Source organism: Achroia grisella, unplaced genomic scaffold (genome assembly GCF_030625045.1).
Source record: "Achroia grisella isolate CSIRO2021 unplaced genomic scaffold, CSIRO_AGI_Agris_v1 utg1360, whole genome shotgun sequence".
In the NCBI taxonomy this organism is placed as follows: Eukaryota; Metazoa; Arthropoda; class Insecta; order Lepidoptera; family Pyralidae; genus Achroia; species Achroia grisella.
In genome coordinates, this window is record NW_026712626.1 from 2269305 (window position 1) to 2297073 (window position 27769).

At 33.5% G+C, this 27769-nt stretch overlaps 1 protein-coding gene across 1 annotated transcript; it reads left to right on the forward strand.

The window, feature by feature from the left end:
- The first annotated feature begins 1133 nt into the window (after positions 1-1133).
- LOC131855367 (uncharacterized) lies at positions 1134-24239 on the forward strand. The gene is made up of 4 exons (XM_059206626.1): positions 1134-1434; positions 15395-15564; positions 21982-22099; positions 22488-24239. Exons 1-4 carry the CDS (start codon positions 1134-1136, stop codon positions 22613-22615), a joined length of 717 nt encoding a protein of 238 aa, XP_059062609.1. The 3' UTR covers positions 22616-24239.
- The last annotated feature ends 3530 nt before the right edge of the window (positions 24240-27769 follow it).

Below are 27769 nucleotides of genomic sequence, written 5' to 3' on the forward strand. Positions count from 1 at the left end.
TTTCAGATATCCGTAGGTAATTGCTAACCATCAGATGGGCCGTATGCTTGTTTGTCACCGTCGTAGTATAAAAAAGACGAGATTTTTTGTAAAAGATTCACCCTTGTAAATATTTTTTTAGAATGTATTTTGTCCCACTGCTGGATAAAGGGCCTATTACATATACATATAAGTAAGTACTTCAGTCTATCATTCATAAAAAAAAACGCAATCATTTTCCTCTTTCGTTCACAACGGATATGGTGTATCACAACACCATTAAAATTTCGAAAGTTTATTACACGTTATCTCATAATAATGTTATATAAATTATTAAAAAATGTTACGTAACAAAAATTTTGATTTCGATAGAAAGCAAAAATTAGATATGCGCGACGAATAAACCGCGACCACATTTCGCATAATTTATTCGCTGGAATACAATAATTACATAATTATAAACATTTTAGTATATAAACATTGATTATCTAATTTGGCAAGAAACAGGTAAAACAGGTAAGAATATATTACATTTATGGCGTCATGCGTAATTTTGAATATAGAATTTAATTGAGGAATTTCCTTTGCTTTGCCAAAGAATTTAAAAAAAAAGAAGGTATAGACGTTAAAAAAAGTATCTGTAGCAATATTTATTCTGTGGTATATGTGCCAATACTGTTAAGCAGCTACTTTTTAAAAAGTAAAAGTATAGGTAAAATAGAAATGCAAACTTGTAGAAACTTTTTTTTAAATAACTATTTAACATTACAATACAACACTTACAGCGAATTAGATTATAATATTTCGTTTAAAAAGTATACTTATGTATGTACAATTACACAAACGTTCTGTTAACAATAGCTCGAGTTTCTCTAGCATAATGCCCAAATGCGTAACTTACTTCCTCATTGATTTAAAATGGCTAAAATCGGTCAGGATTCGAATATAAATGAAAAAGCGAAAGTTATTGTAACTAGTTCCGTAAGTCCTATGCCGAGTATAACGGACTTTGGTGAAAGAAGAAATGGCGAGTTATCGAATGCCCTACTGTCAGTTTTGACGTTGCTTTTGGCGCGAAATGACGTCCATATTGCATCCAATTTACACGAAACGTGTTTATTTATTATAATACAGTTAAATAAATATAAAAAGAAATGACTATGGATTTAAAAGAGATTATTAAATGGTTTATACCGTGTTTTCATATTTTGCTACTTTTCAATAAAATTATGGATAGACGATTGACATTTGTTTGTTTGTGTTTATTTTTTAATTTCTGCTCCATTGATGGGGCAAAGGTAAATAGTGATGTACAGTTAAATTTAAGTCAAAATAGTATTAATAGTACCAAAAATATAGTTAATAATGGAGAAGTGTCCAAGTTTAACCAAAGTGAAGAAATTGGGAAGAATAATGCGAACCATCTAGAATTTAGCTCGGATGGTGCGTCAGTAGGTAAGTTTGGTGTATTTAAGAAATCATATATGTAAATACATATATAGTAGAATTTACTGACTCTATTTGTGTATAATTATCATAGTAACATATTGATTTATACCCTTTATAGTCTATCCACACAAACAATTATATATTATGCGAAATTTTACTACAGTTAGTAGAGCCATTATAGAATAGGTAAAGAAGCTAAGAAATTACCACGGAATCTCACGTTCAAGTTTATTATATGTATCCATAGCTACTGGCATTATAAATGCAATATCTGTCTGTCTATTCGCTATGTTTTATCAATCAAACAGCTGAACGTATTTTAGTAAAATTTAACATGAAAATAGACTGTATTACGGATGCATCTTACTAATATAACAAACGCAGAAGTTTGTGAGTGTAGCTGGATGAAAGAAAGAAAGAATGGATGGATGTTGTTTGTTCTTTCACGTAAAAACTACCGAATGCATTTCAATATATTTTAAAATAATATAGTTATACATCACAATAACACGTAGGCTAATTTCATGTGGGTGAAACCACGGGCAAAACTAGTGTAAATATAATAATAATCATCGCTCCTAAGAATATCCTTCAATTCTTGTCCCTGACGGGTCTAGGTAGCGAACTTTGAAAAAGGGCGAGCACAATAGATCTATGTAGGTCGCAGTGCTACAGTGCACGTGACAATAGCCCAAAACTCAATAAAAAAATAAAATAGTGTGAGTATATAGGCGATACAGACTTTTCATCAGAGACAGAGATTTCCATCGTGTGGGCCGTTTGTCGTTCGCCAAAAAAATGTGTTCACCACGTGTTATTTAACCCACTTGCCTACTTGTATAGTCGTTATATTAATATGTATTATTGTTGAGCCGGTTTTTTTTATACACATATGGTAAAACTATAGATCAATTCTGTTAATGTATGTACGTATTTATATGTATTTTGTTATTATAATCTATACATCTTTACATATAAATAAAATTGGAGTGTCTATTTGTAATATTGAAATAACAGTTTTTTACTACATGCATATGAATATAAATATGGTACATAGACCTAAATATTTTTTTTTACAATTTTTGTTGTTGTCTGTCTGTTTGTTCCGGTTAATCTCTGAAATGGCTGGACCGATTTTGATGGGACTATTTTTGGCAGGTAACTGATGTAATAAGAAGTAACTTAGGCTACTATTATTTTAGAGAAATAAAGTTAAATTCCATGCGGACGAAGTCGCGGGAACATTTAGTTATATTATAATTATTTTAGCTACATTCAAGTATCTCTGCACATTCTAAAGGTTGACTGGGAAATAATGTTAAAGCATTAAGTGTTCTGTACCAATGTTTAGTGGTCAATAAATCATATAAAAAAAACTCCTCTGTATCTATATTTTATGTTCAGTACACACTGAACATAATGTAGATGACAGAATGATTTTTACTTTACCAATAAAAAATACAATAAATACATCTAAAATATATCTTACTAGCTCTGCCTGTGGTTTTACCCGCGTCAAATTTATAGCCTAGGTGTTACTCTGATGTATAAGCCCCCTCCGATCGAACCCCCGTCCAATTCAAACGGGGATCGATATTACGACGACCTGAGCCGAGGTTCGAACCCCTAGCGGTGCCCTCAGACTAAAGTCGTATCCGTCAGGCAGGAGTTGGCCTTCAGCCGCTTTATAAGTCCTTCCGCGGGTTTGGAGTGCCATCTGCACTCGCCGCCTATCGTCCGGTGAAGCTGTAAAGGCCAGCTGCAGCCGACAGCATTAGAGTAGTCCGAAAAAAATGAGTAATCTATATTATTGCAAAGTTTCAATAAAACCCGTTTAGTAGTTTTAGTGTGAAAGAGTAACAAATCTATCCGTATCCTACGGCATATTTCTTAATATTTTCTTACATCTCTATTAACTCCCAATATTTCTCTTTAACAATAATAAATAAAAACCCTGGACAATTAACACAGCACCATCTAGTCTCACGGTAAGCAGAGCTTGTGTTATGAGTACTAGACAACTCATATAAATACTTCAATCCTTTTTTTGTAAATACATTCATAATATACATAGAAAACACCAAGACCGATACTAACAATCATACTCATGAACACAAATGTTTGCACCGTGCGAGGAATCTAACCCGCGACCATCGGAAGTAAACCGAGGCCGTCAAATATGTTTTAATATATCGTTATAAATGGAAATACAGAAAATCTTTTAAAATTCATAAATAATATTTAGGTTCAGTAGCTAAAACGTGTAACATTGAAATGATTTCGACGCTTCATTGTTACGTAAATACATATATTATTTGATAAACTTGACCTTTTTTTATTTAAGTGGAATGGTAAACGAACTGACGGTAAGTGGCAATTATTTGTGGATATATATAAGATAGGTATATATAATAATTACCCTTTTATATCTTTTGAGGCCAAAACAGAATGCCTGATATATATGTAAATATATATATATGTATAAATATTAATAAAAAAAATATATATATATTGTAGGCCTCGATGGTCAAGCGGTTTAGCACACCGACTTACTTCTGATGGTCGCTGGATCAATTCCACAACGGTACAAACATTTGTATACATAAGTATGATTGTTTGTATTGGTCTGGGTGTTTCCTATGTATATGATGTATGTATATACAAAAACAATGTAATTAAGTATTTATATCAGTTGTCTACTCATACCCATAATACAGGCTTTGCTTTTGTTTGGTTTGGGACGACTATAATAAAAATCCTGATCATCTGGATCAATGGCGGTCCTCCACAGTGCGGTTTTCTAGAAACTTTTTACCATGTGGTTGTTCACAACCACATGTGGAATCACCTTTCAGCAATGGTATTTCTGAACCGCTACGATATTGAAACCTTCAAGAGAAGAGCTTATTCCTTTTTAAAAGTCCGGCAACGCGCTTGCAATTTCCCTGGTGTTGCGGGTGCTCATGGGCGGCGGTAATCACTTACCATCAGGTGAGTCGTAAGTTCGTTTGTCCCCTGTGCTGTGAAAAAAACTTGACCATAATTAGAATAGCAAACAAGCTTACGGCTCACCTGATGCTAAGTGGTTAAAGTACCTCTAGACACAATATATCTTGTACCTGCTTACATACCTTGACATATTAAATATATAATACTAGCTGTGCCCGCGATTTCGTCCGCGTGGAATAGTGACCTTCAATAGCATTTTTAATTATTTAGGCCAAGTATTTTACAAATAAGATGCCTGACATAGTTCTAGCTTCAAAAATGACGAATTTCCATACAAAAGTTTGTATGGAACATCCCCTATTTTATTTTACCCCTAAGTGTAAAATTGTTACAAACTTTGAATGTCATGTTTATTTATATATAATCAACAACCTAAAAAATAAATTTCCAACTTCTAGCATTAAAAATTACGGTAATTCCATACGACCTTACAACTCCCCTTTCAACCCCTTTCAAGCTCTTTTTTTAGAGTTTAAAAAGTAGTCTATTACTTTTCTCAGGGTCTAGACTATCTGTGTTTTTTTCAAAATTTTATTTAAATCTGTTCAGTAGTATTGCCGTGAAAACATAACAAAGAGACAGACAGAGTTAATTTCGCATTTATAATATTAGCACAGATAACATAATATTACATTTTTTTTAAGCTTTTTAATTTTAGGTTCTTAGTTGTACAATTAGGTTATGTAAATACTAGTAATAAATTTAAATTAATATAGCTTAAAAATATTACATATCGTAAGCATTTATATTAAACATTATAACATGGAAAAATACTTAAATATATAATTTATATAAATAATAAATTAAATATAATTATTACTCTTCATTTATATGCATATGTCAGATCAAAATAGACTAAAAACTCGTCTGCGTGTGTACCTACCTCAGTGTCTCCTATTTCAGTCGTCAAGCAGCTTGCTTTGTAAGTTGTTTCGGTTGCAGGGTGCAGATTGGGTAGTGAAATTACAGATCTTAGTCCTTCAGAATAAAAGTCAAGAGTGATGTTATAGGTTATATGATGAGGTGATATCCGTGCTGTTCATATATAGTAACTAGCTGTGCCCACGACTTCGTCCGCGTGGAATTTAACTTTGTTTTTCAAAATTAAATTGAATTAAAATCAAAGTAAATTTAACTTCTGTTAAAATTAAGTAATCTAAGTTACTCCTTATTACATCAGCTACCTGCCAATAAAAGCCCCTTCAAAATCGGTCCAGCCATTTCAGTGATTAGTCGGAATAAACAAACAGACGGACAGACAAAAATTGTAAAAATATTATTTTGCAGTATGTACCGTATTTATATTCATATGCATGTAGTAAAAAACTATTATTTCAATATTACAGACACTCCAATTTTATTTATATAATAGATAGATAATAATCTCAGGACAATTCACACATCGCCATCTAGACCCAAGTTAAGCTAGCTAAAGCATGTGTTATGTGTACTAGATAACTGATACATAGCTATTTTTTTGTAAATACATACATATTATATAAAGAAAACACCCAGACCGATATATATATATATATAACCGATATAGATAAATAATCATACTCATGAATGTTTGTGCCAGGAATCGAACTGGCGACCATCTGTCGTAAAGCGATGTGCTAGACCGCTAGACCACCGAGGTCGTCGTGAGTATGGATGGATGTTTGTTATTCTTTCACGGAAAAACTATTAACTCATAGTGAATTAATAAAATAAGTGTCTACAAAAAAATGCAGTCTAACTACCTCAGTTTGTTTGAAGTCGGTTGAAAGCCTGATTGTTTCGTTGCATGCGCTGTAATGCAAGTAACATATGAAATTGCATAATTCATTAAGCATCGAATTCCTCGCTTCGTTGATTCTTTGTTCGCTCGTTGTAACAGCTGATTTTTTTCTGACACCGGTTCGATATTACTTTCTTTGATTAGTGACTAGTAATTGGCCCTGGCTTCGTCCGAGTGGTCATAGAAATAATACTTATTCAATTTATTTCATTTATACTATTTATTTGGAACGCAGGCTCATCACATGAATGAAGAAGAAACTTGCGTGTTGCTCTTTTCAATAAATGTTCCAATATATATATACAAGCTACTCGCCCCGGCTTCGCACGTGTGTACATGTATTATATATATAAAGCTTCCTCTTGAATCCACTCTATCTTTTAAAAAAACCGCTTCAAAATCCGTTGCGTAGTTTTAAAGATTAAAACATACATAGGGACGGACAGACAGCGACAGCGACTTTGTTTTATACTATGTAATGATATATATACCAACATTATGATACGTATATATGTAATAAGTGCTATGTAGTCCCAAGCTAACTAAGCAAAAGCATGTGTTATGGGTACTAGACAACTGAAACTACTTTTTTTTGTAAATACATACATAATATACATAGGAAACACACAGACTGATTAATTCGGGACGTCATTTCATATATATTTTATATATATTTTGACGACCTCGGTAGTCTAGCGGTTTAGCACACCGCCTTACTTCCGATGGTCGTGGGTTCGATTCCTCGTACGGCACAAACATTTGTATTTATGATTATGATTGTTTGTATCCGTCTGGGTGCTTTCTATGTACAATATGCATGTATTTACGAAAAAAAAAATATATCTATGTATTTATATCAGTTATCTAGTACCCATAACACAAGCTTTAGTTAGTTTAACATGGGTCTAGATAGCGCTATGTTAATTGTTCTGAGATTATTTATTTATTTATAATTTATTTATATACAATAATATGTAACAATATAGACATAATACATATAAAATAATCACACCTACACCATTGTTTATTGTTTCCGGGACACAACTTTGGCTCTACTTTCTCTGTCACACAGTTGTACTCGATAAAAAAAAACTGCAAAACCTATTTAATTAATTAAAAAAAATATGGTAAATACATATTAATTCGACGGCCTCAATGGTCTAGCGGTTTTGCACACCGCTTTACTTCTGATGGTCGTGGGTTCGATGCCTCGCATGGTACAAACATTTATATTCATTAGTATGACTGTTTGTATCGGTCTAGATGTTTTCTATGTATCTAAGTATTTATATCAGTTGTCTAATATACCTAATACAGGCTATGCTTAACTTGGGGCTAGATGTAGCTGTGTATCAAATAAAATCAAATTGAAATTGACACCTCGGTGGTCTAGCGGTCTAGCACACCGCTTTACGACCGATGATTGTGGGTTCGATTCCTCGCACGGCACAAACATTTCATGAGTATGATTGTTTGTATCGGTCTGGGTGTTTTCTATGTATAATATGTATGTATTTACAAAAAAAAATATCTATGTATATGTATCAGTTATCTAGTACCTATAACACAAGCTTTAGCTAGCTTAACTTGGGTCTAGATGGTGCTGTGTGAATTGTCCTGAGATTATTATATTATTATAAAAAAAAATCAAATCAAATCAAATCAAAAATCATGTATAAGCATACGGGTCATTATAGACGCTTATGAACATAATTTTTTTTACCAATATTTTTTCCCTACAATTCCAATGTCCAATTCGATATACAGATTCAATCTTGAAGAACTAGTAAGAAACTAAACTATGTAATCTTTTTTTTAAATTCAGCTGTATGTTAGACGTATATATAATAATGTATTTACATTGTGTACATATATACTACTGTATGTATTTGAATGAAATTTGGTATACAGATATAGTAATTTTTTTTTATATTATAATTTTTCCCTACCATCCAGTTTAGTACATAGATCCAATTGAGAAGAATTAGCAAGAAACTCAATTAAATTTTTTAAAAGCCAGTATATTTATAATGTATATTTATGTAGGTGTCTATATCTAACATTAAATGAAAATCCCGTGCATGAACAAATGAACAACTATTGCCACGCACGCTCGTTATTCAAGTAATCGTTTAGTGAGTAATAGGCAAAATTGTCCAGGGGTATTATTATTATTTATTTATACAGTGTCGATGCAATGCACTGACTTACATCGATGCAATGCACTGGCATGCATCGATGCAGTCATATAAGCAAACAATACGAGGTGAAACTCATCGCTCACTTGACCAACTTCATGAAGGGCAAACAAAATGTATGTACAAATAAGGTCGACGCTCTTACAACTACTTACACAATGTTTATTTGTTTTTTATTTATATAAACGAATGGTAAACAAGCTGAACTGCCTGAATGGTAATAATAATATAATATTTTGGGACGATTCACACAGCGCCATCTAGTCCCAAGCTAAATAGAGCTTGTATTATGCTTGAATGACGAGTGTGCATGGCAATAGTTGTTCTGGCTCAGTGACGCGGACTTACAAAAAGGTCGTGAATTCAAATCTAACCGACACAAGAAACATACATCTGACTAATAACAGTCATAACGGTATAAAAATTTACAATAAGATACCAAAGGATATATTTGAATTACCCTTAAATAAATTCAAAACATCTGTTAAATCATATTTACTGAGCAAACCATATTACTCACTAAACGATTACTTGAATAACGAGCGAGCATGGTAATAGTTGTTCATGCACGGGATTTACATTTAATGTTAGATATAGACACTTATATAAATATACATTGTAAATAATCTGGCTTTTAAAAAAAAAGTAATTTAATTGAGTTTCTTGCTAATTCTTCTCAATTGGTTCTATGTACTAAACTGGATGGTAGGGGAAATTTATATTATATAAAAACAAATACTATATCTGTGTACCAAATTTCATTCAAATACATTCAGTAGTTCCCACGCAGGGCCCTCTTCCCCACTGTGCACACTGGGCACTTGCCCAGGGGTCCGCGATGGAATGGGGCCCCCTAGTCTAGTCTAGTCTCTACTCCATTACCAAACTGTAACCGATAGCTACTCTACTCTCGTCTGAAAATAAGTCTTAACAAATGTTTACACACTATGGTCAATTCATTCGTTTTTGTTATTTTTTTTATAAATGCCTAGCAAGAACTTGAACTCCTCATCATATAACAACTTTTTAAAATTAATATTGTCTTTTTTGAAGGTAGGTCATCCCCATATACATCTCTCATGTTCAAAAATGACTTTGTCTAGTCTAACAAAATAGTGCTATATTACTATGGTCATAGGGGCCCCACTATCCTAATGTGCCCAGGGCCTCTAATAGGTGAAAGACGGCCCTGAAAGAGAAAACCCATCTATCTATTCACTCGCAAACTTTCGTGTTTATAATATTTGTATATGATGGACGTATCAATTATTATCTGTGCTTGTCGTACAGATTGTAAAAAAAAAAGTAAAATAGAAAGTGGGCGGGCATCGTGTGCTACAATTGAGTGTAGCAAGTTTATCATAATCGACATGGCATAAAGGTCTTATAACCAAACCATAAACCTACTTAAAAAAAAGTTACCACGACTATTTTGTAGACATCGTGACTTCATGCATCTTCGTAATTTCATGTAATAGGGTTTACTGGGTCATTGATAAGAAATGCAGCATCTTGACGCCATCTTGACACACATTATTTTTGTAATATTTTATTTCTTCGTAAAAAATATATAATCCCAGGACAATTCACATCACAGCCATCTAGACTCAAGTTAAGGTAGCTGAAGCTTGTGTTATGGGTACTAGACAACTGATACATAGATATATCTTTCGTAAATATATACATAATATATATAGTAAACACCCAGACCGATACAAATAATCATATTCATTAATACAAATGTTTGCACCGTGCGAGGAATCGAACCCGCGACCATCGAAACTAAGGTGTGCTAAACCGCTAGACCACCGAGGCCGTCATATAACGCTGCACCAGATTTGTCTGCTCAGGGACAGAAACATGAGCGGTGGAGGTGAGTGTTGACGTACGTGCGGGGCCCCCTAAACCTACACCTGGGGGGGAATACAATTGTTAGTAATGTGGGGTCTCGACCCCATTGCTAGCAATCTACCATGTCAGGTTGATCAAATTCAAATTCAAATTCAAAAATCATTTATTCATAGCCGCTTATGAACGTCAAGTTTTTACATTATACTTTTTTTTCCCTACCGTCCAGTTCGGTATCCAATTGAGAAGAACTGACAAGAAACTCAATTGAATTACTTTTTTTTTAAAGCCAGTTTAATTACAATGTATATTTATATAGGTGTCTATGTGGAACATTAAATGAAAATCCCGTGCATGAACAACTATTGCCATGCACGCTCGTCATTCAAGTAATCGTTTAGTGAGTAATAGGCCTTGCTCAGTAAATATGATTTAACAGATGTTTTGAATTTATTTAAGGGTAATTCCAATATATCCTTTGGTATCTTATTGTAAATTTTTATACCTATTCCCATAAAAGACCTATTGACTTTTTCTAAACGATACTTGGGGACAGCAAGTTTGTCTTTAAATCTAGTATTAATATTATGATCTCCACGCGGTTCCCCCTGGAAACCATCGTGATAAATACCAGGTGACCTGACCTGACCTCATGCTCATATTATCATACTCCACTGGTGCCCCGCCTGCGTAAACAGTTCATTATTATATACAAAAAAAACCTACACCCGCCCATCTACGGGAACTGCTCGGAGTTTCCATCTCTGCCACACGATGGATTGTCGATGGAATGTTAAGAAGTTCGTCTCACTTAATTTTTTTGTAGAAACCACAAACAAATTATGGCACCTGCCTTTTGAATGGTCATATGATGACCGTGGCAAAGTCGTTACTTTCTATTTCTGTTATTATCATTAAATCATTACTCACGACACCACAGGTTGGGTCAGTCTGTTGGAATCTGTTGGAGTCTACTTAAAACATATTGTATGACTCACTTGGGTAAGTACTGTGAGCTAACTCATCAAAAAGATAAATGTGAAATGATAGCCAAGTTCAATATAGTTCAATATTATGATATATGCCTTGATTGTTGCATTGCAATACTAGCTACTCGCCACGGCTGGGGGGGGGGAAGGGGATTGTTAGTAATGTGGACTTATAACCCCATTACTAGCAATGCACCATGTCAGGTCGACCTCCACGCGGTTCCACCTGGAAACCATCGTGATAAATTCCTAATGAATTTGTCACGATGAGCTAACTGACCTGACCTCATTTTCATCTTATCATCCTCCACTGGTGCCTCGCCAGCGTAAACCGTTAGCGCAGGCGGGTGCACCTTTCCACTATCATTCACAAAAAAAAAACTCGCCACGGCTTCGCTCGGGTGTAGAAGTAGAATCACTCTTTCTTCCTCTAGAATCACTCTATCTATTTAAAAAAATCGCTTTGTAATCCGTTGCGTAGTTTTAAAGATTTAACCATACATAGACAGACAGGGTTATTTTATACATAGTATAAACAGGGTTATTTTATACATAGTATAAAATAACCCTGTCTGTCTAAGTGTGGTTTAAAATCTACAGAATCCTAAAGAGAGAAACTCAAAAAGAAAATATTTATTCCATCTGTGGGCGTATTTGTTCTGTGGTCATAAATTGTGAAATCTAAATAATTAGTCACAATGAAGGTTTCTTGTTTTTTAATAACAATCAATAAATTCTACATCTACCAACTTTCTTTTCAAATTAATAATAATTTAACTTGAAAGTTATAGAAGATACGATGGTCAATAGTTATATATTGTTTTATACTACTATGGTGACAAATAAGCATACGGCCCATCTGATGGTATATGGTTACTATAGCCTATGGACGCCTGAAGCACTAGGGGTGCTACATGGGCGTTTCCGACCCTTAAGAAACCTTAATGTACCCTTCTTGAAATACCACATGCTGTAGTCTCTCAAGAAAATCACAGCAGGTAGTTCCTTCCACAATGTAAGTGTACGCGGGAGGAAGCTCCTCTGAAACAGCACTGTCCGAGACCACTTAGGTTCTAGTGTGTGGGGATGAATTCCCTGTCGATTGAGATATAAAGAAATTGTAATAGTGAAAATACTTGCAAACATTTGTATTCATGAGTATGATTGTTTATATCTGTCTGGATGTTTTCTATGTATTATGTATTTACAAAAAAAAGATCTAAGTATTTATATCAGTTGTCTAGTACCCATAACACAACCTCTGCTTAACATGGGACTAGATGGCGCTGTATAAATTGTCCAGGGCTATTTATTATTTATGAATTAAGGACAATTTTTAATATGACAACGTTTCTTTTCCAACACTATTGTTAGATATATCAACTCTATGTACTAGTAAAAGTATGTATTATAATAAAATAACAACTATATAACATTAATTTAACTATGTCTCTAGCAATTAAAATACAACCAGCACGTCCTGTGCACAAGGACCGAAGGCCGCGGCCTTTTTTTTTTTTTTCTGACTACTCTAATGCTGTTGGCCGTAGCTGGCCTTTACAGCGTCACCGGACGTTAGGGGCGAGTGCAGATGCTACTCCAAATCCGCGGAAGGACTTATGGAGCGGCTGAAGGCCAATTCCTGCCCGACGGATACGACTTTAGTCTGAGGGCACCACTAGGGGTTCGAACCTCGGCTCAGGCCGTCGTAATTTCGATCCCCATTTGAATTGGACGGGAGATCGATCGCTACAAAAACCCTCCCTTTTATACAGAGAAGATATGAGTGGGGGTTATATGCAACTAGTTTAACGATACCGAGTAATAATGAACCTTTTAATATAAAATATCAGATTTTCGACAATATCGATGTGAACCCTAACGCTATTAAAACTAGATTTTCTTAACAATAATACATTTATCGTGACCTTAAATAAGTGTAATTTAAGTATTACACTAGTGAAAGCGTCTATCATTTTGCTTTTTTGTTCAATTAAACACTTTTACATGTCGTTAGCATGTTTGAAGGTTATGAGTTCATACGAGAGGTCATATTGTCAAGCGGATTCATATTATTAATCGTGGGAAGGCATCTCTTATATTTGCAGTATGTTATCAATCAAAATTTATACCGCGGTATATTCACATAGATAAAATAAATGATCCTTGGTGGTCTAACGGTTTAGCCCATCGCTTTGCTTCCAATAGTAATACCCTTCGATTCCTCGCACGGTACAAATTTTTTTTTTCATTAGTAGCTTTTTTGTATCGGTCTGACTATTTTCTATGTATATTGTGTATGTAAAAAAATGTATCTATTTATTTATATCAGTTATCTAGTAACGATAACACAAGAGCTTGTGTCCAGTCCCAAGATAAGCCATAGCTTATCTTGGGACTGGACTAGGTGGCGCTATGTGAACTGACCTAGAAATTCTATAAATGTCATTAAGAAAGAGTTTTAGGTAAATATTATTTAATACTAGCTACCCCCCCTGGCTTCGCTCGAGTGTACATGTATTATACATATAAACCTTCCTCTAGAATCACTCTATCTATTAAAATTAACCACTTCAAAATCCATTGCGTAGTTTGAAAGATTTAAGCATACATAGGGACGGATAGACAGCGACAGCGACTTTGTTTTATACTATGTAATAATTTATATTGTATAGTTTTTCTTTTGTTTACCATGTAAATATGTTGTACACATTATAATATATATTATACTAGCTGACAAGCAAAGTTGTTTTACCTTGAAATAAAAATTTAGGGGTGGACTACCCCTAATATTTAGGGGGATGAAAAATAGATATTGGCCGATTCTCAGACCTACTCAATACGCTCACAAAATTTCATGAGAATCTGTCAAGCCGTTTCGGAGGAGTATGAGAACGAAAACTGTGACACGAGAATTTTATATATAAGATATATAATATAACATTGTTGAAGACAAACAGTAAACTTAACAGGAATCTCATTTTCCTATGTTAATTTGTAATTATGTGTTACTTACGTCAACTGTATGTTCATCTAATGTTTGATGCAAATATTGTAGACAAACATTTGCAGTACATTTTAAATATGATTGTAATCAAATATTGACTTTAAGTCTAACTGCAAAGGTACACAATTGCACGAGATTCTGCTAATCACAGAGATTGGTAAGGATGTTGGATATAAAATTTAGAATAAAAAAATATGACTATTGCTTATATTGAGTTTATTTGAATAAAGATTATTTCTATTTCTATTTAAAGAATACGAGCTGAGTTTCTTGTTAGTTCTTCTCAGCTCGAAAGCACACCGTACTGATGATAGATTTGACATATCATAAGAGTCTGTAATAGACCTACATAAATAAAGATATTTTGAATTTGAATTTTGATCTCTCTCTGGCTTGCTCATAGATTTAATATAAGCATTATGTTATCTGTGATATAAGTAAAACTTTAGTAGGTTTAATATAAATGTATATCATATAATATTATATACTAGCTGTGCCCGCGATTTCGTCCGCGTGTTATAGTGACTTTGACCAAATAAAGAAAAAAGATTTAATAATTTAACCCAAAAAAGCCATAGAAAAACATTCATTGTCCTTAAAAATGACAATTTCCATACACACTTTCATCCCCTATTTTATTTTACCCCCTTAACATTTTTACAAACTTGAAATGTCATATACTTTTTTTAACAGCCTAAAAAACTAAGTTTCTAGCTTACCTACCTTTAAAAATTACGATACTTCCACAGAACCCTCCACCTCCCTTTTCAACCCTTACAACCCTTCTTCATCTCTCTCTTAAACCCCTTACGGGTTGTAGTATCGTCATTTTTATAGGTAGAATCTTGAAACTTATTTATTAGGCTGTTAAAAAAAAGTATGTGACATTTCAGGTTTGTAAAAATGTTAAGGGGTGAAATAAAATAATGCCAACCTTATAGATATATAAATATTATAGATGTTTTTTTTCATTGTTTTGCGTGTGTATATATAAATAATTATAATATATATGTATGTTAAATGTGTAAATGTGTATTTATATCAACAAAGGTAGCCAATATGTTTTTCTTTAAAAAAAATCATATTAAAAGTAAAATATAATGTATGTATAATGTGACGTTCCATATCTTTCCAGGGAGAACATTCGGCCGACCACTTAAGAAGATGATGGGAGCTTTACTGCCGGTACTGTTCCAGATAGGCGCAGCATCCACGTGGGCGGTGGTTGCCGCTCTGGTGGGAGTCAAGACTCTAATAGTAGCTGTCGTTATACTCAAACTGTTACTAGTGGCTGGAGCAGCGAAGGTAATAAAATTATAGTTTACTATAGAAGGTAAGTGTAGATGACACTCCAAACCCGCGGAAGGACTTATGGAGCGGCTGAATGCCAACTCCCGCCTGACGGATACGACTTTAGTCTGAGTGCAAGAGGCAAGAGGTTCGAACCTCGATTCAGGACGTAATTCATAATTGTTCTATTTATATAAAACAGTATCTACAAAAAAGGAAAAAGCAACCGAATGATCATTATCATCCATAAAATAAATTGGCATGTATTTATATAAATATATTCTTATGAATTGGTCCAATCATTAGTCATTTATTCATAAAACAATAATACAATTGTGTTTGAACATAAGTACAGTTCATAAAAAAATATTGGTCTAAATTATAATAAATTTTTTATAGTATTCATAATTTTAATTTATTTTTGAATAGTGATAAATTTCCAATGTCCTTCAAATCTACAGGCAAATCCTAAAAATCTTACCGGATTTCGATATATCTATATATATATAAAAAATAATTGCTGTTCGTTTGTCTCGCTAAAATTCGAGAACGGCTGAACCGATTTGGCTAATTTTAGTCTTAAAATATTAGTGGAAGTCCAGGAAAGGATTAAACGGTGATAAAATATGAAGAAATTGCATTTAAAGTAGTGAAAACAACAATTCTATTTTCCCATACAAACGGCTGATAACTGTAAAACAGGATGCGTTCAGAAATTTATTGCGTAAATAAACTCAAAAAACCTTTGACATATTCAATTTTGAGGCGGAAAGGAGGTCGCGTTGTTAGCTAGTATCATTACATAGTATAAAACAAAGTCGCTGTCGCTGTCTGTCCCTATGTATGCTTAAATCTTGAAAACTACGCAACGGATTTTGAAGCGGTTTTTTAATAGATAGGGTAATATCATGTATGCCAGGAAGAATATAGACAGTTTCAAAAGAGTTAGTGATTGCACTAATAAAAGCTTACGTAACAATAACAAACTGATTTTACCTAAATGTCGTTTGGCTAAAGTTAGTAATTCGTTTTATGGCAATTGCGTAAGGCAAAATACCAGAGTCGGTTATAAATCTGCCAGAAAAAAGATTTAAATGTCAAATAAAACACTTCCTTTGCAAAAAAGCTTACTATACAATTGAAGAATTTGTTAACGATAATATTGTTTTTGTAGAAAAATTTTAAATACATAGCACTAACAATATTATCTGATTACACTAATAATGAGTGCGTAGCGATTTCTATGTTGATTGTCGCATGCCTCTTACTTGTTACACTGTAATTATTTATATAAAAAAAAACATCTATTAAAAAGAGCAACACACAAGTTTCTTGCTCATTCTTCTTGTGATGAATCTGCATTCCGAATGAGCGGTAGAATCAAAATATGACTATTCAAAAGTGCTTGTAATGAGTTTATTTGAATAAAGATTATTTCTATTTCTATTCAAGAGGAAGGTTTATATGTATAATACATGTACAGTTGTACACCCGTGCCAAGCCGGGGAAGCTAGTATGTATATAAAACTTCAAGCTTACATTTATTAAAGTAGGTATAAAGAAGAACAAATTATATATTCCGTGACACACAACCACAGTCTGTCCGTGACAGTATCATGGTCACTTTTTACCGTCCAAAGTACAAAAGCCCAAAAAAACTAATATAACTTGCATATCGAGGACAATGACCGGGCAGTTGCGGATGCATTCTTTAACTAACCTCACGTTAACAATATAGATAGATAGAAAAATAATTTTTGTTGCCCTTAAAGGCCACACATACAAGGCAGTATTAAAAAAGCTATGATGCTATTCTGTAGGGAAACAACTTCAAAATACGTTGCCTAGTTTTAAAGATTTAAGCATACATAGGGACAGACAGACAGCGACAACGACTTTGTTTTATACTATGTTATATTATAATAATATTCCATACTATAATAATCATGTGTTATACATATAAACCTTCCTCTTGAATCACTCTATCTATTACTGAAACCTGTAATCATTTACAAAACTTTATTTATTACAAACTAAAAAAAGTAATGGTTTCATATATACAGTTTTTTTCTATACATATGAATAAAATTGGAGTGTCTGTTTGTAATATTGAAATAACCGTTTTTTACCACATGCATATGAATATAAATACGATACATACACCAAAATAACATTTTTTTGCCATTTTTGTCTGTCTGTCTGTTTGTTCCGGTTAATCTCTGAAATGGCTAGACCGATTTTGACGGGACTTTTCTATTATTTAGCCGATCTAATAAGGAGCAACTTAGGCTACTTTTATTTTAGAAAAATTCTTTGATTTAGAAAAATAAAGTTAAATTCCACGCAGACGAAATCGCAGGAACAGCTAGTACAAAATAAAAACTCACTCAGACGCGGCGCGTTGGTATTGCGTGAACAAGTCGCCGACAAGTGAGTCGACAGAAAAAAAATGTTTCGGTTTAGTATGTACTACTATTTTATTATAATTAATTTTATAACAATACATTAATGAGAGAAAGCCGAAAAAGTAAATTCAATTTTAGAAATGCTTGGCGGCCCGTATAAAACATGTAACGGGCCGCAAACGGTCTGCGGGCCGTGTGTTTATCATTCCTGCTGTAGATTATTTTTTCTCTGAGTACATTTGCGATCAGTCCCAGGACTATGAGCGAGTCTGTTCTCTGATGCTGTCATTCAAATTCAAAAATCATTTACTCATGTAGGACATTTTAGCAGCTTCAAGATCAAGAAATCAAGTTTTACATTACAGTGGACCCCCGGTAGTCCGACAATCATTTTGCAGGGCAGTGTCGGACTATCGAATTTGTCGGATTATAGAGTACTGCCTAAGACCTCTTATAGTCCGAATTTTTTTACAAAAGAGTACCTTGTAATCCGACAAATTATAGATGATTCTTTATATTATATACATATACAGTGGACCCCCGGTTATCCGACAAACGTTTTGCAGGGCAGTGTCGGACCATCGTATTTGTCGGATTATAGAGTGCTGCTTAAGGGTCCCCTGCTTATAGTCCGGAATTTTTTACAAAAGAGTATCTTGTAATCCGACAAATTACAGATCCAGTGATAAGATTCTATGTTATATATTTATGTATGTATATGCACTCTGAAGTATATTGTCAAAGTAATATTCAATAACAAATAATAGACAATGTCGGATTACAAGGGGGGCCGGATTAGACAGGGGCCAGATTACCGCGGGTCCACTGTATATATTTTTTTCCCTAACGTCCACTTCAGTATATATCCAATTGAGAAGAACTGGCATGAAACTCAATTGAATTACTTTTTTTTAAAAGCCAGTTTATTTACAATGTATATTTATATAGTTGTCTATGTCTAACATTAAATGAAAATCCCGTGCATGAACAACTATTGCCATGCACGCTCGTCATTCAAGTAATCGTTTAGTGAGTAATAGGCTTTGCTCAGTAAATATGATTTAACAGATATCATGTAGAAGGGCTTCCTTTGGAAACTTCCTAGAGCTACTGCCGGTGTTTTAGCTCCAGGATATGACGTCGTTAGATAGATGCTATACCTATTACATTATCAGTCGCCATCTTCGTTGGTTTGTTGTAACCACGTGACGCAGTGAATGCACATTTTTAGGTCATAAGAGAAGAACAACTGAATTATAATAAGAGAAATTAGCTTTTTTAAGACGCGTAACCTATTGTCTTATAAATATGGATGTATATCATACTACTACTACATACTAATACTACTACATTTGTTTTACACTATTATACATATACTATATGTATAATAGTGTAAAACAAAGTCGCTGTCGTTGTCTGTCCCTATGTATACTTAAATGTTTAAAACTACGCAATGAAATTTGAAGCGGTTTTTTTATTGAGAGAAATGAAATGAAATGATTTCCATGAAATATGTTATAAATATTAAAAGAATGTCAGTATTAATAAAATTGTCCACATATTTCGCCAATGTTTTTGCAAACTTTTAGTAATATACAAATTATACAATAGAATTAATGAATTTAAATTATATGTCAAATATAGGTATTTTCGTTGGGTGTCAATCAATATTATTCAAATATATCAAACAATACTATTAATTATCATCATCATTGCCTTGCCTTTATCCCATTATTTGTGGTCGGCGCAGTATGTCATTCTCTTCCACTGCTCTCTATTGGTCGTCATATCTGAACATACTCTTCTTTTATTCATATCATCTTTCACACAATCCATCCATCTTTTCTTATGGCGTCCCCTTCCTTTACATCCATCCACATTCATTAATTATATTATCTAATAATTCTACATATAACTCCTAGCTTTTAGTGAAAAATTCATTTATGGTATAAAAACAATTGTCAATTAGCCAATTCCGGAATTGGTATTTAAAGAATTTATGGTCAATTCTTTAAAGTGACGGGGGATTTTATTGTATATTTTTATGGCCATTAAATAAGAGTGATTAAAGAGGAAGGTTATATATATATAATACATGTACTTTGCGAAGACAGGTGCATAAAAAAAATTGGAGTGTCTGTTTGTAATATAGAAATTTTTACAGACAAATATTGTAAAAAATGTTATTTTTGTGTATGTATCGCATTTATATTCATATGCATGTAGTAAAAAACTGTTATTTCAATAATACAAACAGACACTCCAATTTTATTTATATGTATAGATGTGATGGATTAGATAACTTTCTTCTAAAATCTATGTACCTACCTACTAATAATATATTAATAAAAAATTGTAATATAATTTCAAGATGGAAACCCTAAAATAATAATATCTGTCGTAACAATACAAAGATTATAAAGCAATCTACACTTGTATGATATCATGTGGTCAGTGGGAGAAAGCGGCTTTCTAAGGTCCAATTGCGAGATAAGGATGTCACTATTTCGCAATATGGAGTGAACGAGACGGATGTATTTGTGTTAGTTACACTTTGTAATGTCTTTAATGTATGTATAATAATAATTAGAACATACAACACTAAAAGATCTAAAGAAAATATTCATCTTAAACATATAAGTATGTAATGTAATCTATACATATAAATAAAATCTGAGTGTCTGTTTGTAATATTGAAATAACCGTTTTTTACTACATGCATATGAATGTAAATACGGTATAAACAACAAAATAACATTTTTTACAATTTTTGTCTGTCTGTCTGTTTATTCCGGCTAATCTCTGAAATGGCTGGACCGATTTTGACGGGACTTTTCTTGGCAGGTAGCTGATGTAATAAGGAGTAACTTAGGCTATTTTTATTTTATAAAAATAAAGTAAAATTCCACGCGAACGAAGTCGCGGGTACAGCTAGTCTGTGATATAACTCACCTGTGCTGCTTGTAGAGACTGGTCTGTTCTGATCACTACGACTGAATCATTTTATTAGTCAAGTAACTATTTGTTTATTATAGTCTTATTTTTTCTTGTTTACAAACAAAACATTTTTATACAAACTTAATTCTAACTTATTAGAGATTGTATATTTCTTCTCTCTTTTATGTAATACTGTAATAGATTATGTATTTAAAAAAAAGGATCACTTTTAGTGGTAAAGGTTTTTTTTTCGGACTACTCTAATGCTGTTGGCCACAGCTGACCTTTACACTTCACCGGACGATAGGGGGCGAGTGCAGATGGCACTCCAAATCCGCGGACTTATGGAGCGGCTGAAGGCCAATTCCCGCCTAACGGATACGACTTTAGTCTGAGGGCACCACTAGGGGTTCGAACCTCGGCTAAGGCCGTCGTAACATCGGTCCTCGGGGGATCGATCGGAGGGGGCGGTCCTCCGAACAAATTCTTTTAAAAATATTTCTATTTTCCTGGACCATATTTAGGAATAGCATTTTGTCTTTAAGTCTTATTTTTAAAATTATGTTAAGAGGCATAACCCAATGAAACGGGAATTTAAATTACGACGACCTGTGCCGAGGTTCGAAACGAGTGCCATATGCACTGGGCCCTTATCGTCCGGTGAAGCTGTAAAGGCCAGTTGGGACTAGCAGCATTAGATTAATTTGAACAAAAATCAGTTCTTACTTGCATTGTTAAATAAGTATTAATATGTAGTTGTAGACGACCTCGGTGGTATAGCGGTCTAGCACACCGCTTTACGTCCGATGGTGGGTCGATTCCTCGCACGGCACAAACATTTGTATTCATGAGTATGATTGTTTGTATCGGTCTGGGTGTTTTCCATGTTTAATATGTATGTATTTACGAAAAAAAAATATCTATGTACTTGTATCAGTTATCTAGTACCCATAACACACGCTTTAGGTAGCTTAACGTGGGTCTAGATGGCGCTGTGTTAATTGTCCTGAGATAAAAAAAAAATAGTTGTATAGGTATCATAATATTTGTTACGTGGTACTAAATAAACATTTTGTTCATTCAATTCTAGTTGGGGGCGCTGTTCGCTAGTAAGGGCGGTCATCATGGTCATCAGGGCTGGGAGCCGCATCAGAAAGAGATACACCTGCACATCCACAACGGTCACGTATCCACTGATGAACACATATGTGAGTACATTTCATGTAATTTATATAATTTCTCTTAATAGTATTCTCATTCATAATTATTATCAAATAGTGCCATCTATTGGCGAATAGCTTAAACTGATTGAGTAGCGCATGCTATTGAATTCGTGTGATTTAATAGTAGCATTTCATACTAGATGTCGCTTTACACAATTTTTATTGTACTGAAATTTATATGGGAATCATCTAACAAGATTTTATAAAAATTATATTTAAATAATTTAAGTATAAATAATATATATATACTCATCAATTAAATACTTATATTTCTAAATTTTAGTGATAACATCATATGTTTTACTTCTTCTACTGCACAACAGATGGCGCTATACAAATGCATAACGTTTGATATTTTTATTTTATTTTGCAGCCGATTGGAATCGAGGTAGCTCGCCGTTGGGAGTTGACACGCATAATATTTTAGGTGCAAAACCATATTACAATTCTGGACCACAAACAATCAACACACCGTATGGAAGTTATATTAAAATTGACTAGTTTGTGATACTGACTTTATTAAAATTAAGGACTGTATTGATACTTTAAATATTATGTCAACACTATTGTATACTTCTTCTAGAGAATATTTTAGTTGATAAAAGAAAGTCACGTGTGTGTATTTAAAGTGCAATTTAATAGTTCGTAGTTCAGCGATGGTGCTGCCACCTATAATAGGAACATTTCCTAGTATTTATTTTAAAATTTAATTAATCATTTTAATATTTTTATGTAAATATTTTGTAGGATAGAGGAGTTATAAGTATATTAAGACCTTTAATAAGTATATTTTAATTTAATTACATGTTTATTTTTATAATACATATGTTCCAACTTTTGGCTGAATTTCAAAATTTATGTGGAAACTCCATTTTTAGCACAAATCTTTATAATATTTCTGAAGTATTGTTAAATTAAAATAGTTAGTATCTGTCTATTTTATGGAACGCGACCTTTTTGACCTATTAACGAACACAAACAAAAACGATCTTTATTAATTTAGCATATAAGTTGAGTTTTATAAAAAATATATTAGTCAAATGTATAGACGTTTTTGGTTTGTTTTTTCGTCAAAATCTCGCGAAGTGTCCACTACTTAACTTAAATTACTGGTCTATGTACGCGGGGGAGTTTTAATCCGCGTTTGTCCGCCGCGGACATTATTCACACCATTTTTTTTATTGGGTCGTTTGGGCTTTTGTCAGGTTCTTGGACCTGTAGCACTGCGACCTGCATAGATCTATTGTGCTCGCTCTTTTTCTCTTACTTTTCCGAACCCTCCCCCTGGGGGGAAAACGGCTTATTAGTAATGTGGATTAATAACCATGTCAGGTTGACCTGCACGCGGCTCTCCATGGAAACCATCATGTTAAATTCTTAGTGAATCTTTATCACTGTGGCCTAACTAGGCCACAGTGATAAAGATTAGATGAACATAGGGTCACGTCAGTTGACCTGACCCTATGTTCATCTAATCATCCTCCACTGGTGCCCCGCCAGCGTATACCGTTAGCGCAGGCGGGTGCACCATTCCATTACCATCCATTATAAAAAAAGGAATGCACAAGTAGAAGTGATACTTCAATTGACCGTTGTCTCTCCGCCGCCACTAGCCTTTCTCTCTTTCTCTTACAAGATGATATATCGTCACGTCACGCAACAATAACGCTTTTTCATGACTGAAAAATTCTAATACTAGGATATTGTTTTTCAGTTACGCTCAAAATCTATATAGAAGTTTCACTTTAATATCATCATCATCATCTGCTTCTTCCTTATCCCATTTATTTGGGGTCGGCGTAATATGTTTTTCTCTTCCAGTCATCTCTGTTCGCAGTCATTCCGTTATTTACTCCCTTTCTCACCATATCATCTTTCACACAGTCCATCCATCTCTTTTTCGGTCTTCCTCTACCCTTATAACCATCCACATTCATATGTAACACCGTCCTTAGGATATGATCTTCATTCCTACGTTTCACTTTAATATAACTTCCCTTTAATAACTTACTTCTACGTAAGGATATGTTTTTATTATAGTATTTTATATTTTAATAGAGTAAAATAAACACAAAACTCCCCCGTTTATGTACGTCTTTAGTGTTAAGAGTAATTTTATACTTATTTATTTTTAGGATTATATTGTTTGAATAAAATGTCGATAATATATCGATATATTGCCCAATGACGCTAATAAATATTTAAACTAACTGAAAATGGTATTATTTTTTATTTATTATTAAGAAGACCTAAGTAAAAATTATACCTACCTACAAATATATAAAATCGAAGAAGTTGTTTATATGTTTGTTCTTGGTAATCTCTGAAAGGGCTGGGACCGATTTTGACGGGACCTCACTCGCAGATAGCAAATGTTATAAGGAGTAACTTATGCTACTTTTATTTTAGAAGATATTATAGAATATTTATTTTTCTAAAAAAAATCCACGTAGTCGCGGGTAATATCTTAACGTCTCTTCCCGTCTCAATGGTCGCGGGTTTGATTCTTCGCACTGTACAAACATTTGTAATGAATAAATGAATATATTTGTTCGCGTCGGGCTGGGTGTTTCCTATGCATTGTCAAAAAAATAATATTTAAGTATTTGTATCAGTTGTCTAGTACATATGTCTAGTATACATACCCATATCATAAGCTTTGCTTACCTCGAGACTAGATGGCGCTATGTGCATTGTCCAGGGTTATTATAATTACTACCGGACACCATATCTCGGCATTGAAACAGGTTTTCAAAGCAAAGCCTTTGTAAAGATACGTGTATCCTTTTGTATAGCCTGCGAGAGATTAATATTCTAGTCAGAGCTGGATTAAATCAGCCTAACCTATAACAAATTCCTACAAGTGCCCCATGCTTTGGTTTCAGAATTAGATTCTTAACTTTAGGGTTTAAAAAGAATGTAACAAATAACCAATGGAATAGAATAGAATAGAAAATTATTTATTCAAACAAACTTATTTTAAGCACTTTTAAATAGTCATAACAATGTTTTTTTTTAATCTACCGCTCATTCGGAAAACTGTCTCGTCAACGTCAAGATCGAGCAAGAAACTTACGTGTTGCACTTTTAAATAATCCTTGTAAGTTCACATTATACAATTCGAAACGTGTGAATACAAACTACCAACCTTCCGCAAAATAACACCTAATTCGATTAAATAAATGCATATTCACCACAAATATAGTAAAAAAATCGGTATTAATTACACAACATCTTGTTGACGAAGCCATATCGAAAACAACAGCAAAATATATTTCGGTGTCCAATAAAAAACGTGAATCTAAGTTGAACATAGTAAATGAGGGGAGTTAGCTGGAAATCAAAAACAAAAACTGTGAGAGAGTAGAAACGAAAAAAATAGAAGGAAACAAATAATTTGTTTTTGTTTACCTGCCAGTGTTATTTATACATAATGGAAACTTTTCTATTTTTATTTTTTATACGTATAATTAGTAAAAATCACGGGATCTTACTACGTTTTATATTTATTGAGTTCCCGATATTTCGGCAGCGTTTCAACCGCCATGATCACGGGTAAACTGAAGAGCAGCGGGTAGATGGAAAATGAAATCTTTTATGGGCAGACATATGCGTCTACCTTCACACGTCTTCGTTTGTTGCTACTACTGGAACTCGCTCGATATTCATCTCGGCAAACTGTACTCACAGTATCTTTACGTACATTTAATACACTTTTCGATCGCGTTTTTTGTTTTTGTTTAATTAAACCAATCACTGGATTCCAGGCATTAGAGAGCCTATAACTGTTTTCCCGATTATTTTTTTTGTTTTACTATGTATGGATAATTAAATGTTTGTGGGAACTATGATACTCAGGGCGCCTAACAGTTGCTGCTGTTCATACTAAAGAATCTTCATACAGAATCATGATTTTTGGTCTTAAATACGAGATACGAGAATATCTTCAACCTTGTACAATTTTGCAAAGTCCCCTTGTGTTGTGGGTGCACATAGGAAGCGGTAATCATTTACAATCAGCTGAGCAGCATGCTCGTTTTTACCCTATGCTATAAAAAATGTATTCGATTTTGACTTACAAAAATCTTACTAATATTATAATTGCGAAAGTTTTTGAGTATGGATGGGTAGATGGATGGATGGATTTGTTATTCTTTCACGTAAATACTGAACAGATTTTGATGAAACTTTACAATATAGCTTTTACATCAGAATAACACATAGGCTGTAATTAAAAAAGATATTGTGTAAATTGAGTGAAATATTGCGAAATATGTCTGATATAAACGTCGGGTTGGCTAGTTAATAAATCAATTTTTATTTACAGGTATAATATTTTGTTTTGGTATCCCTGATCTGAAATTTATCTACTTATATGTATATAGACTTCATCCTCAGTACCATAAGGAAGCTCTAGTAGTTACTTAGTAAATACATAATAGCTATATTGTATGTGTATAATTGTTTGGCTGAAAGGAAATATCCAGGGCCGTAAAAATAATTTTAAAAATATTTGAAAATAAAATGATTAGAGGTAAAAAAATAAAACATACAGTGAGATTGTTACATTGTAGTACATTTTTATTTCTTATTAGACCTTGCTAATTATATAAATATTCAATTCCATCCAGTTTTAGTTTCAAGTAACACAAGGTCATAAGCCATGTCAAGGGTAACACGGCGACTAGGCTGCACCTACTTGCATGACGTCAGCTGACAACCGCCCGCCATCTTGGTTTAGACTTGGCGCCAATTCCATTGCACTCGAAATGAAAATATGGCGCGAATATTTATTTGACAATAAATTAATGAATGTTAAAAATAGAAACTGATTTAATACAATCATTTTAAAATAAATAATTATGTATAGGTATATTATTAAATACACAATCAGCTAAACAAATAATAATATTAAAACACCTAGGTTATTTTCACAAAATCGTCTGCCGAGGTAACACATTCTTACTTATTTCCTTTTTATAGGCGCCAGCATTGTCTGGCATTTTTGGTCAGTCTGTCTATCTGTTTATGCTTGCCAATCTCTGAAACCTGGACCGTTTTTACTAGATTTTTACCTACTAACATTACATAATGTTATAAGGAGTAACTTAGTTTGTTATTTTTGAATTTTTATTTGAAAAAAAAAAGGTCTATTCCGCGCGGACAAGTCACGAGTAACAGCTATTAAACAATAAAAAAACTGTATATGTTTTTTAGTGAGAGATCATTTTGAAATCCTGGCAAATTAGAATTCAAACTACACCTCAATGAATTGACCGGTAAAGTTATAAAGGCCTGCGACCAACAGAATTAGAGTAGTCCGAAAAAAAAACCTCACACATTTGACGTTTTTAATATAGTCTAACTGGTTCCGAAATATATATTTAAATGTATTAATAAACAATGTCATAATCTCCACAAATTCAATACGTAAGGTATTTTTTTGTTTGTTAAACTGTTAGAACCCCAGGTTTTTTTTTCGGACTACTCTAATGCTGTTGGCCGCAGCTGGCCTTTACAGCTTCACCGGACGATAGGGGGCGAGTGTAGATGGCACTCCAAACCCGCGGAAGGACTTATGGAGCGGCTGAAGGCCAGCACCTACCTGACGGATATGACTTTAGTCTGAGGTGTTCGAACCTCGGTTCAGGCCGT

What these genes read in the sequence shown, in the direction of transcription:
- LOC131855367 (XM_059206626.1), top strand. Translation starts at nt 1,134, where the DNA reads ATGACTATGGATTTAAAAGAGATTATTAAATGGTTTATACCGTGTTTT. An exon ending in CTCGGATGGTGCGTCAGTAG is followed by an intron (nt 1,435 to 15,394) that starts GTAAGTTTGGTG and finishes ATATCTTTCCAG; the next exon opens with GGAGAACATTCGGCCGACCA. An exon ending in TAGTGGCTGGAGCAGCGAAG is followed by an intron (nt 15,565 to 21,981) that starts GTAATAAAATTA and finishes ATTCAATTCTAG; the next exon opens with TTGGGGGCGCTGTTCGCTAG.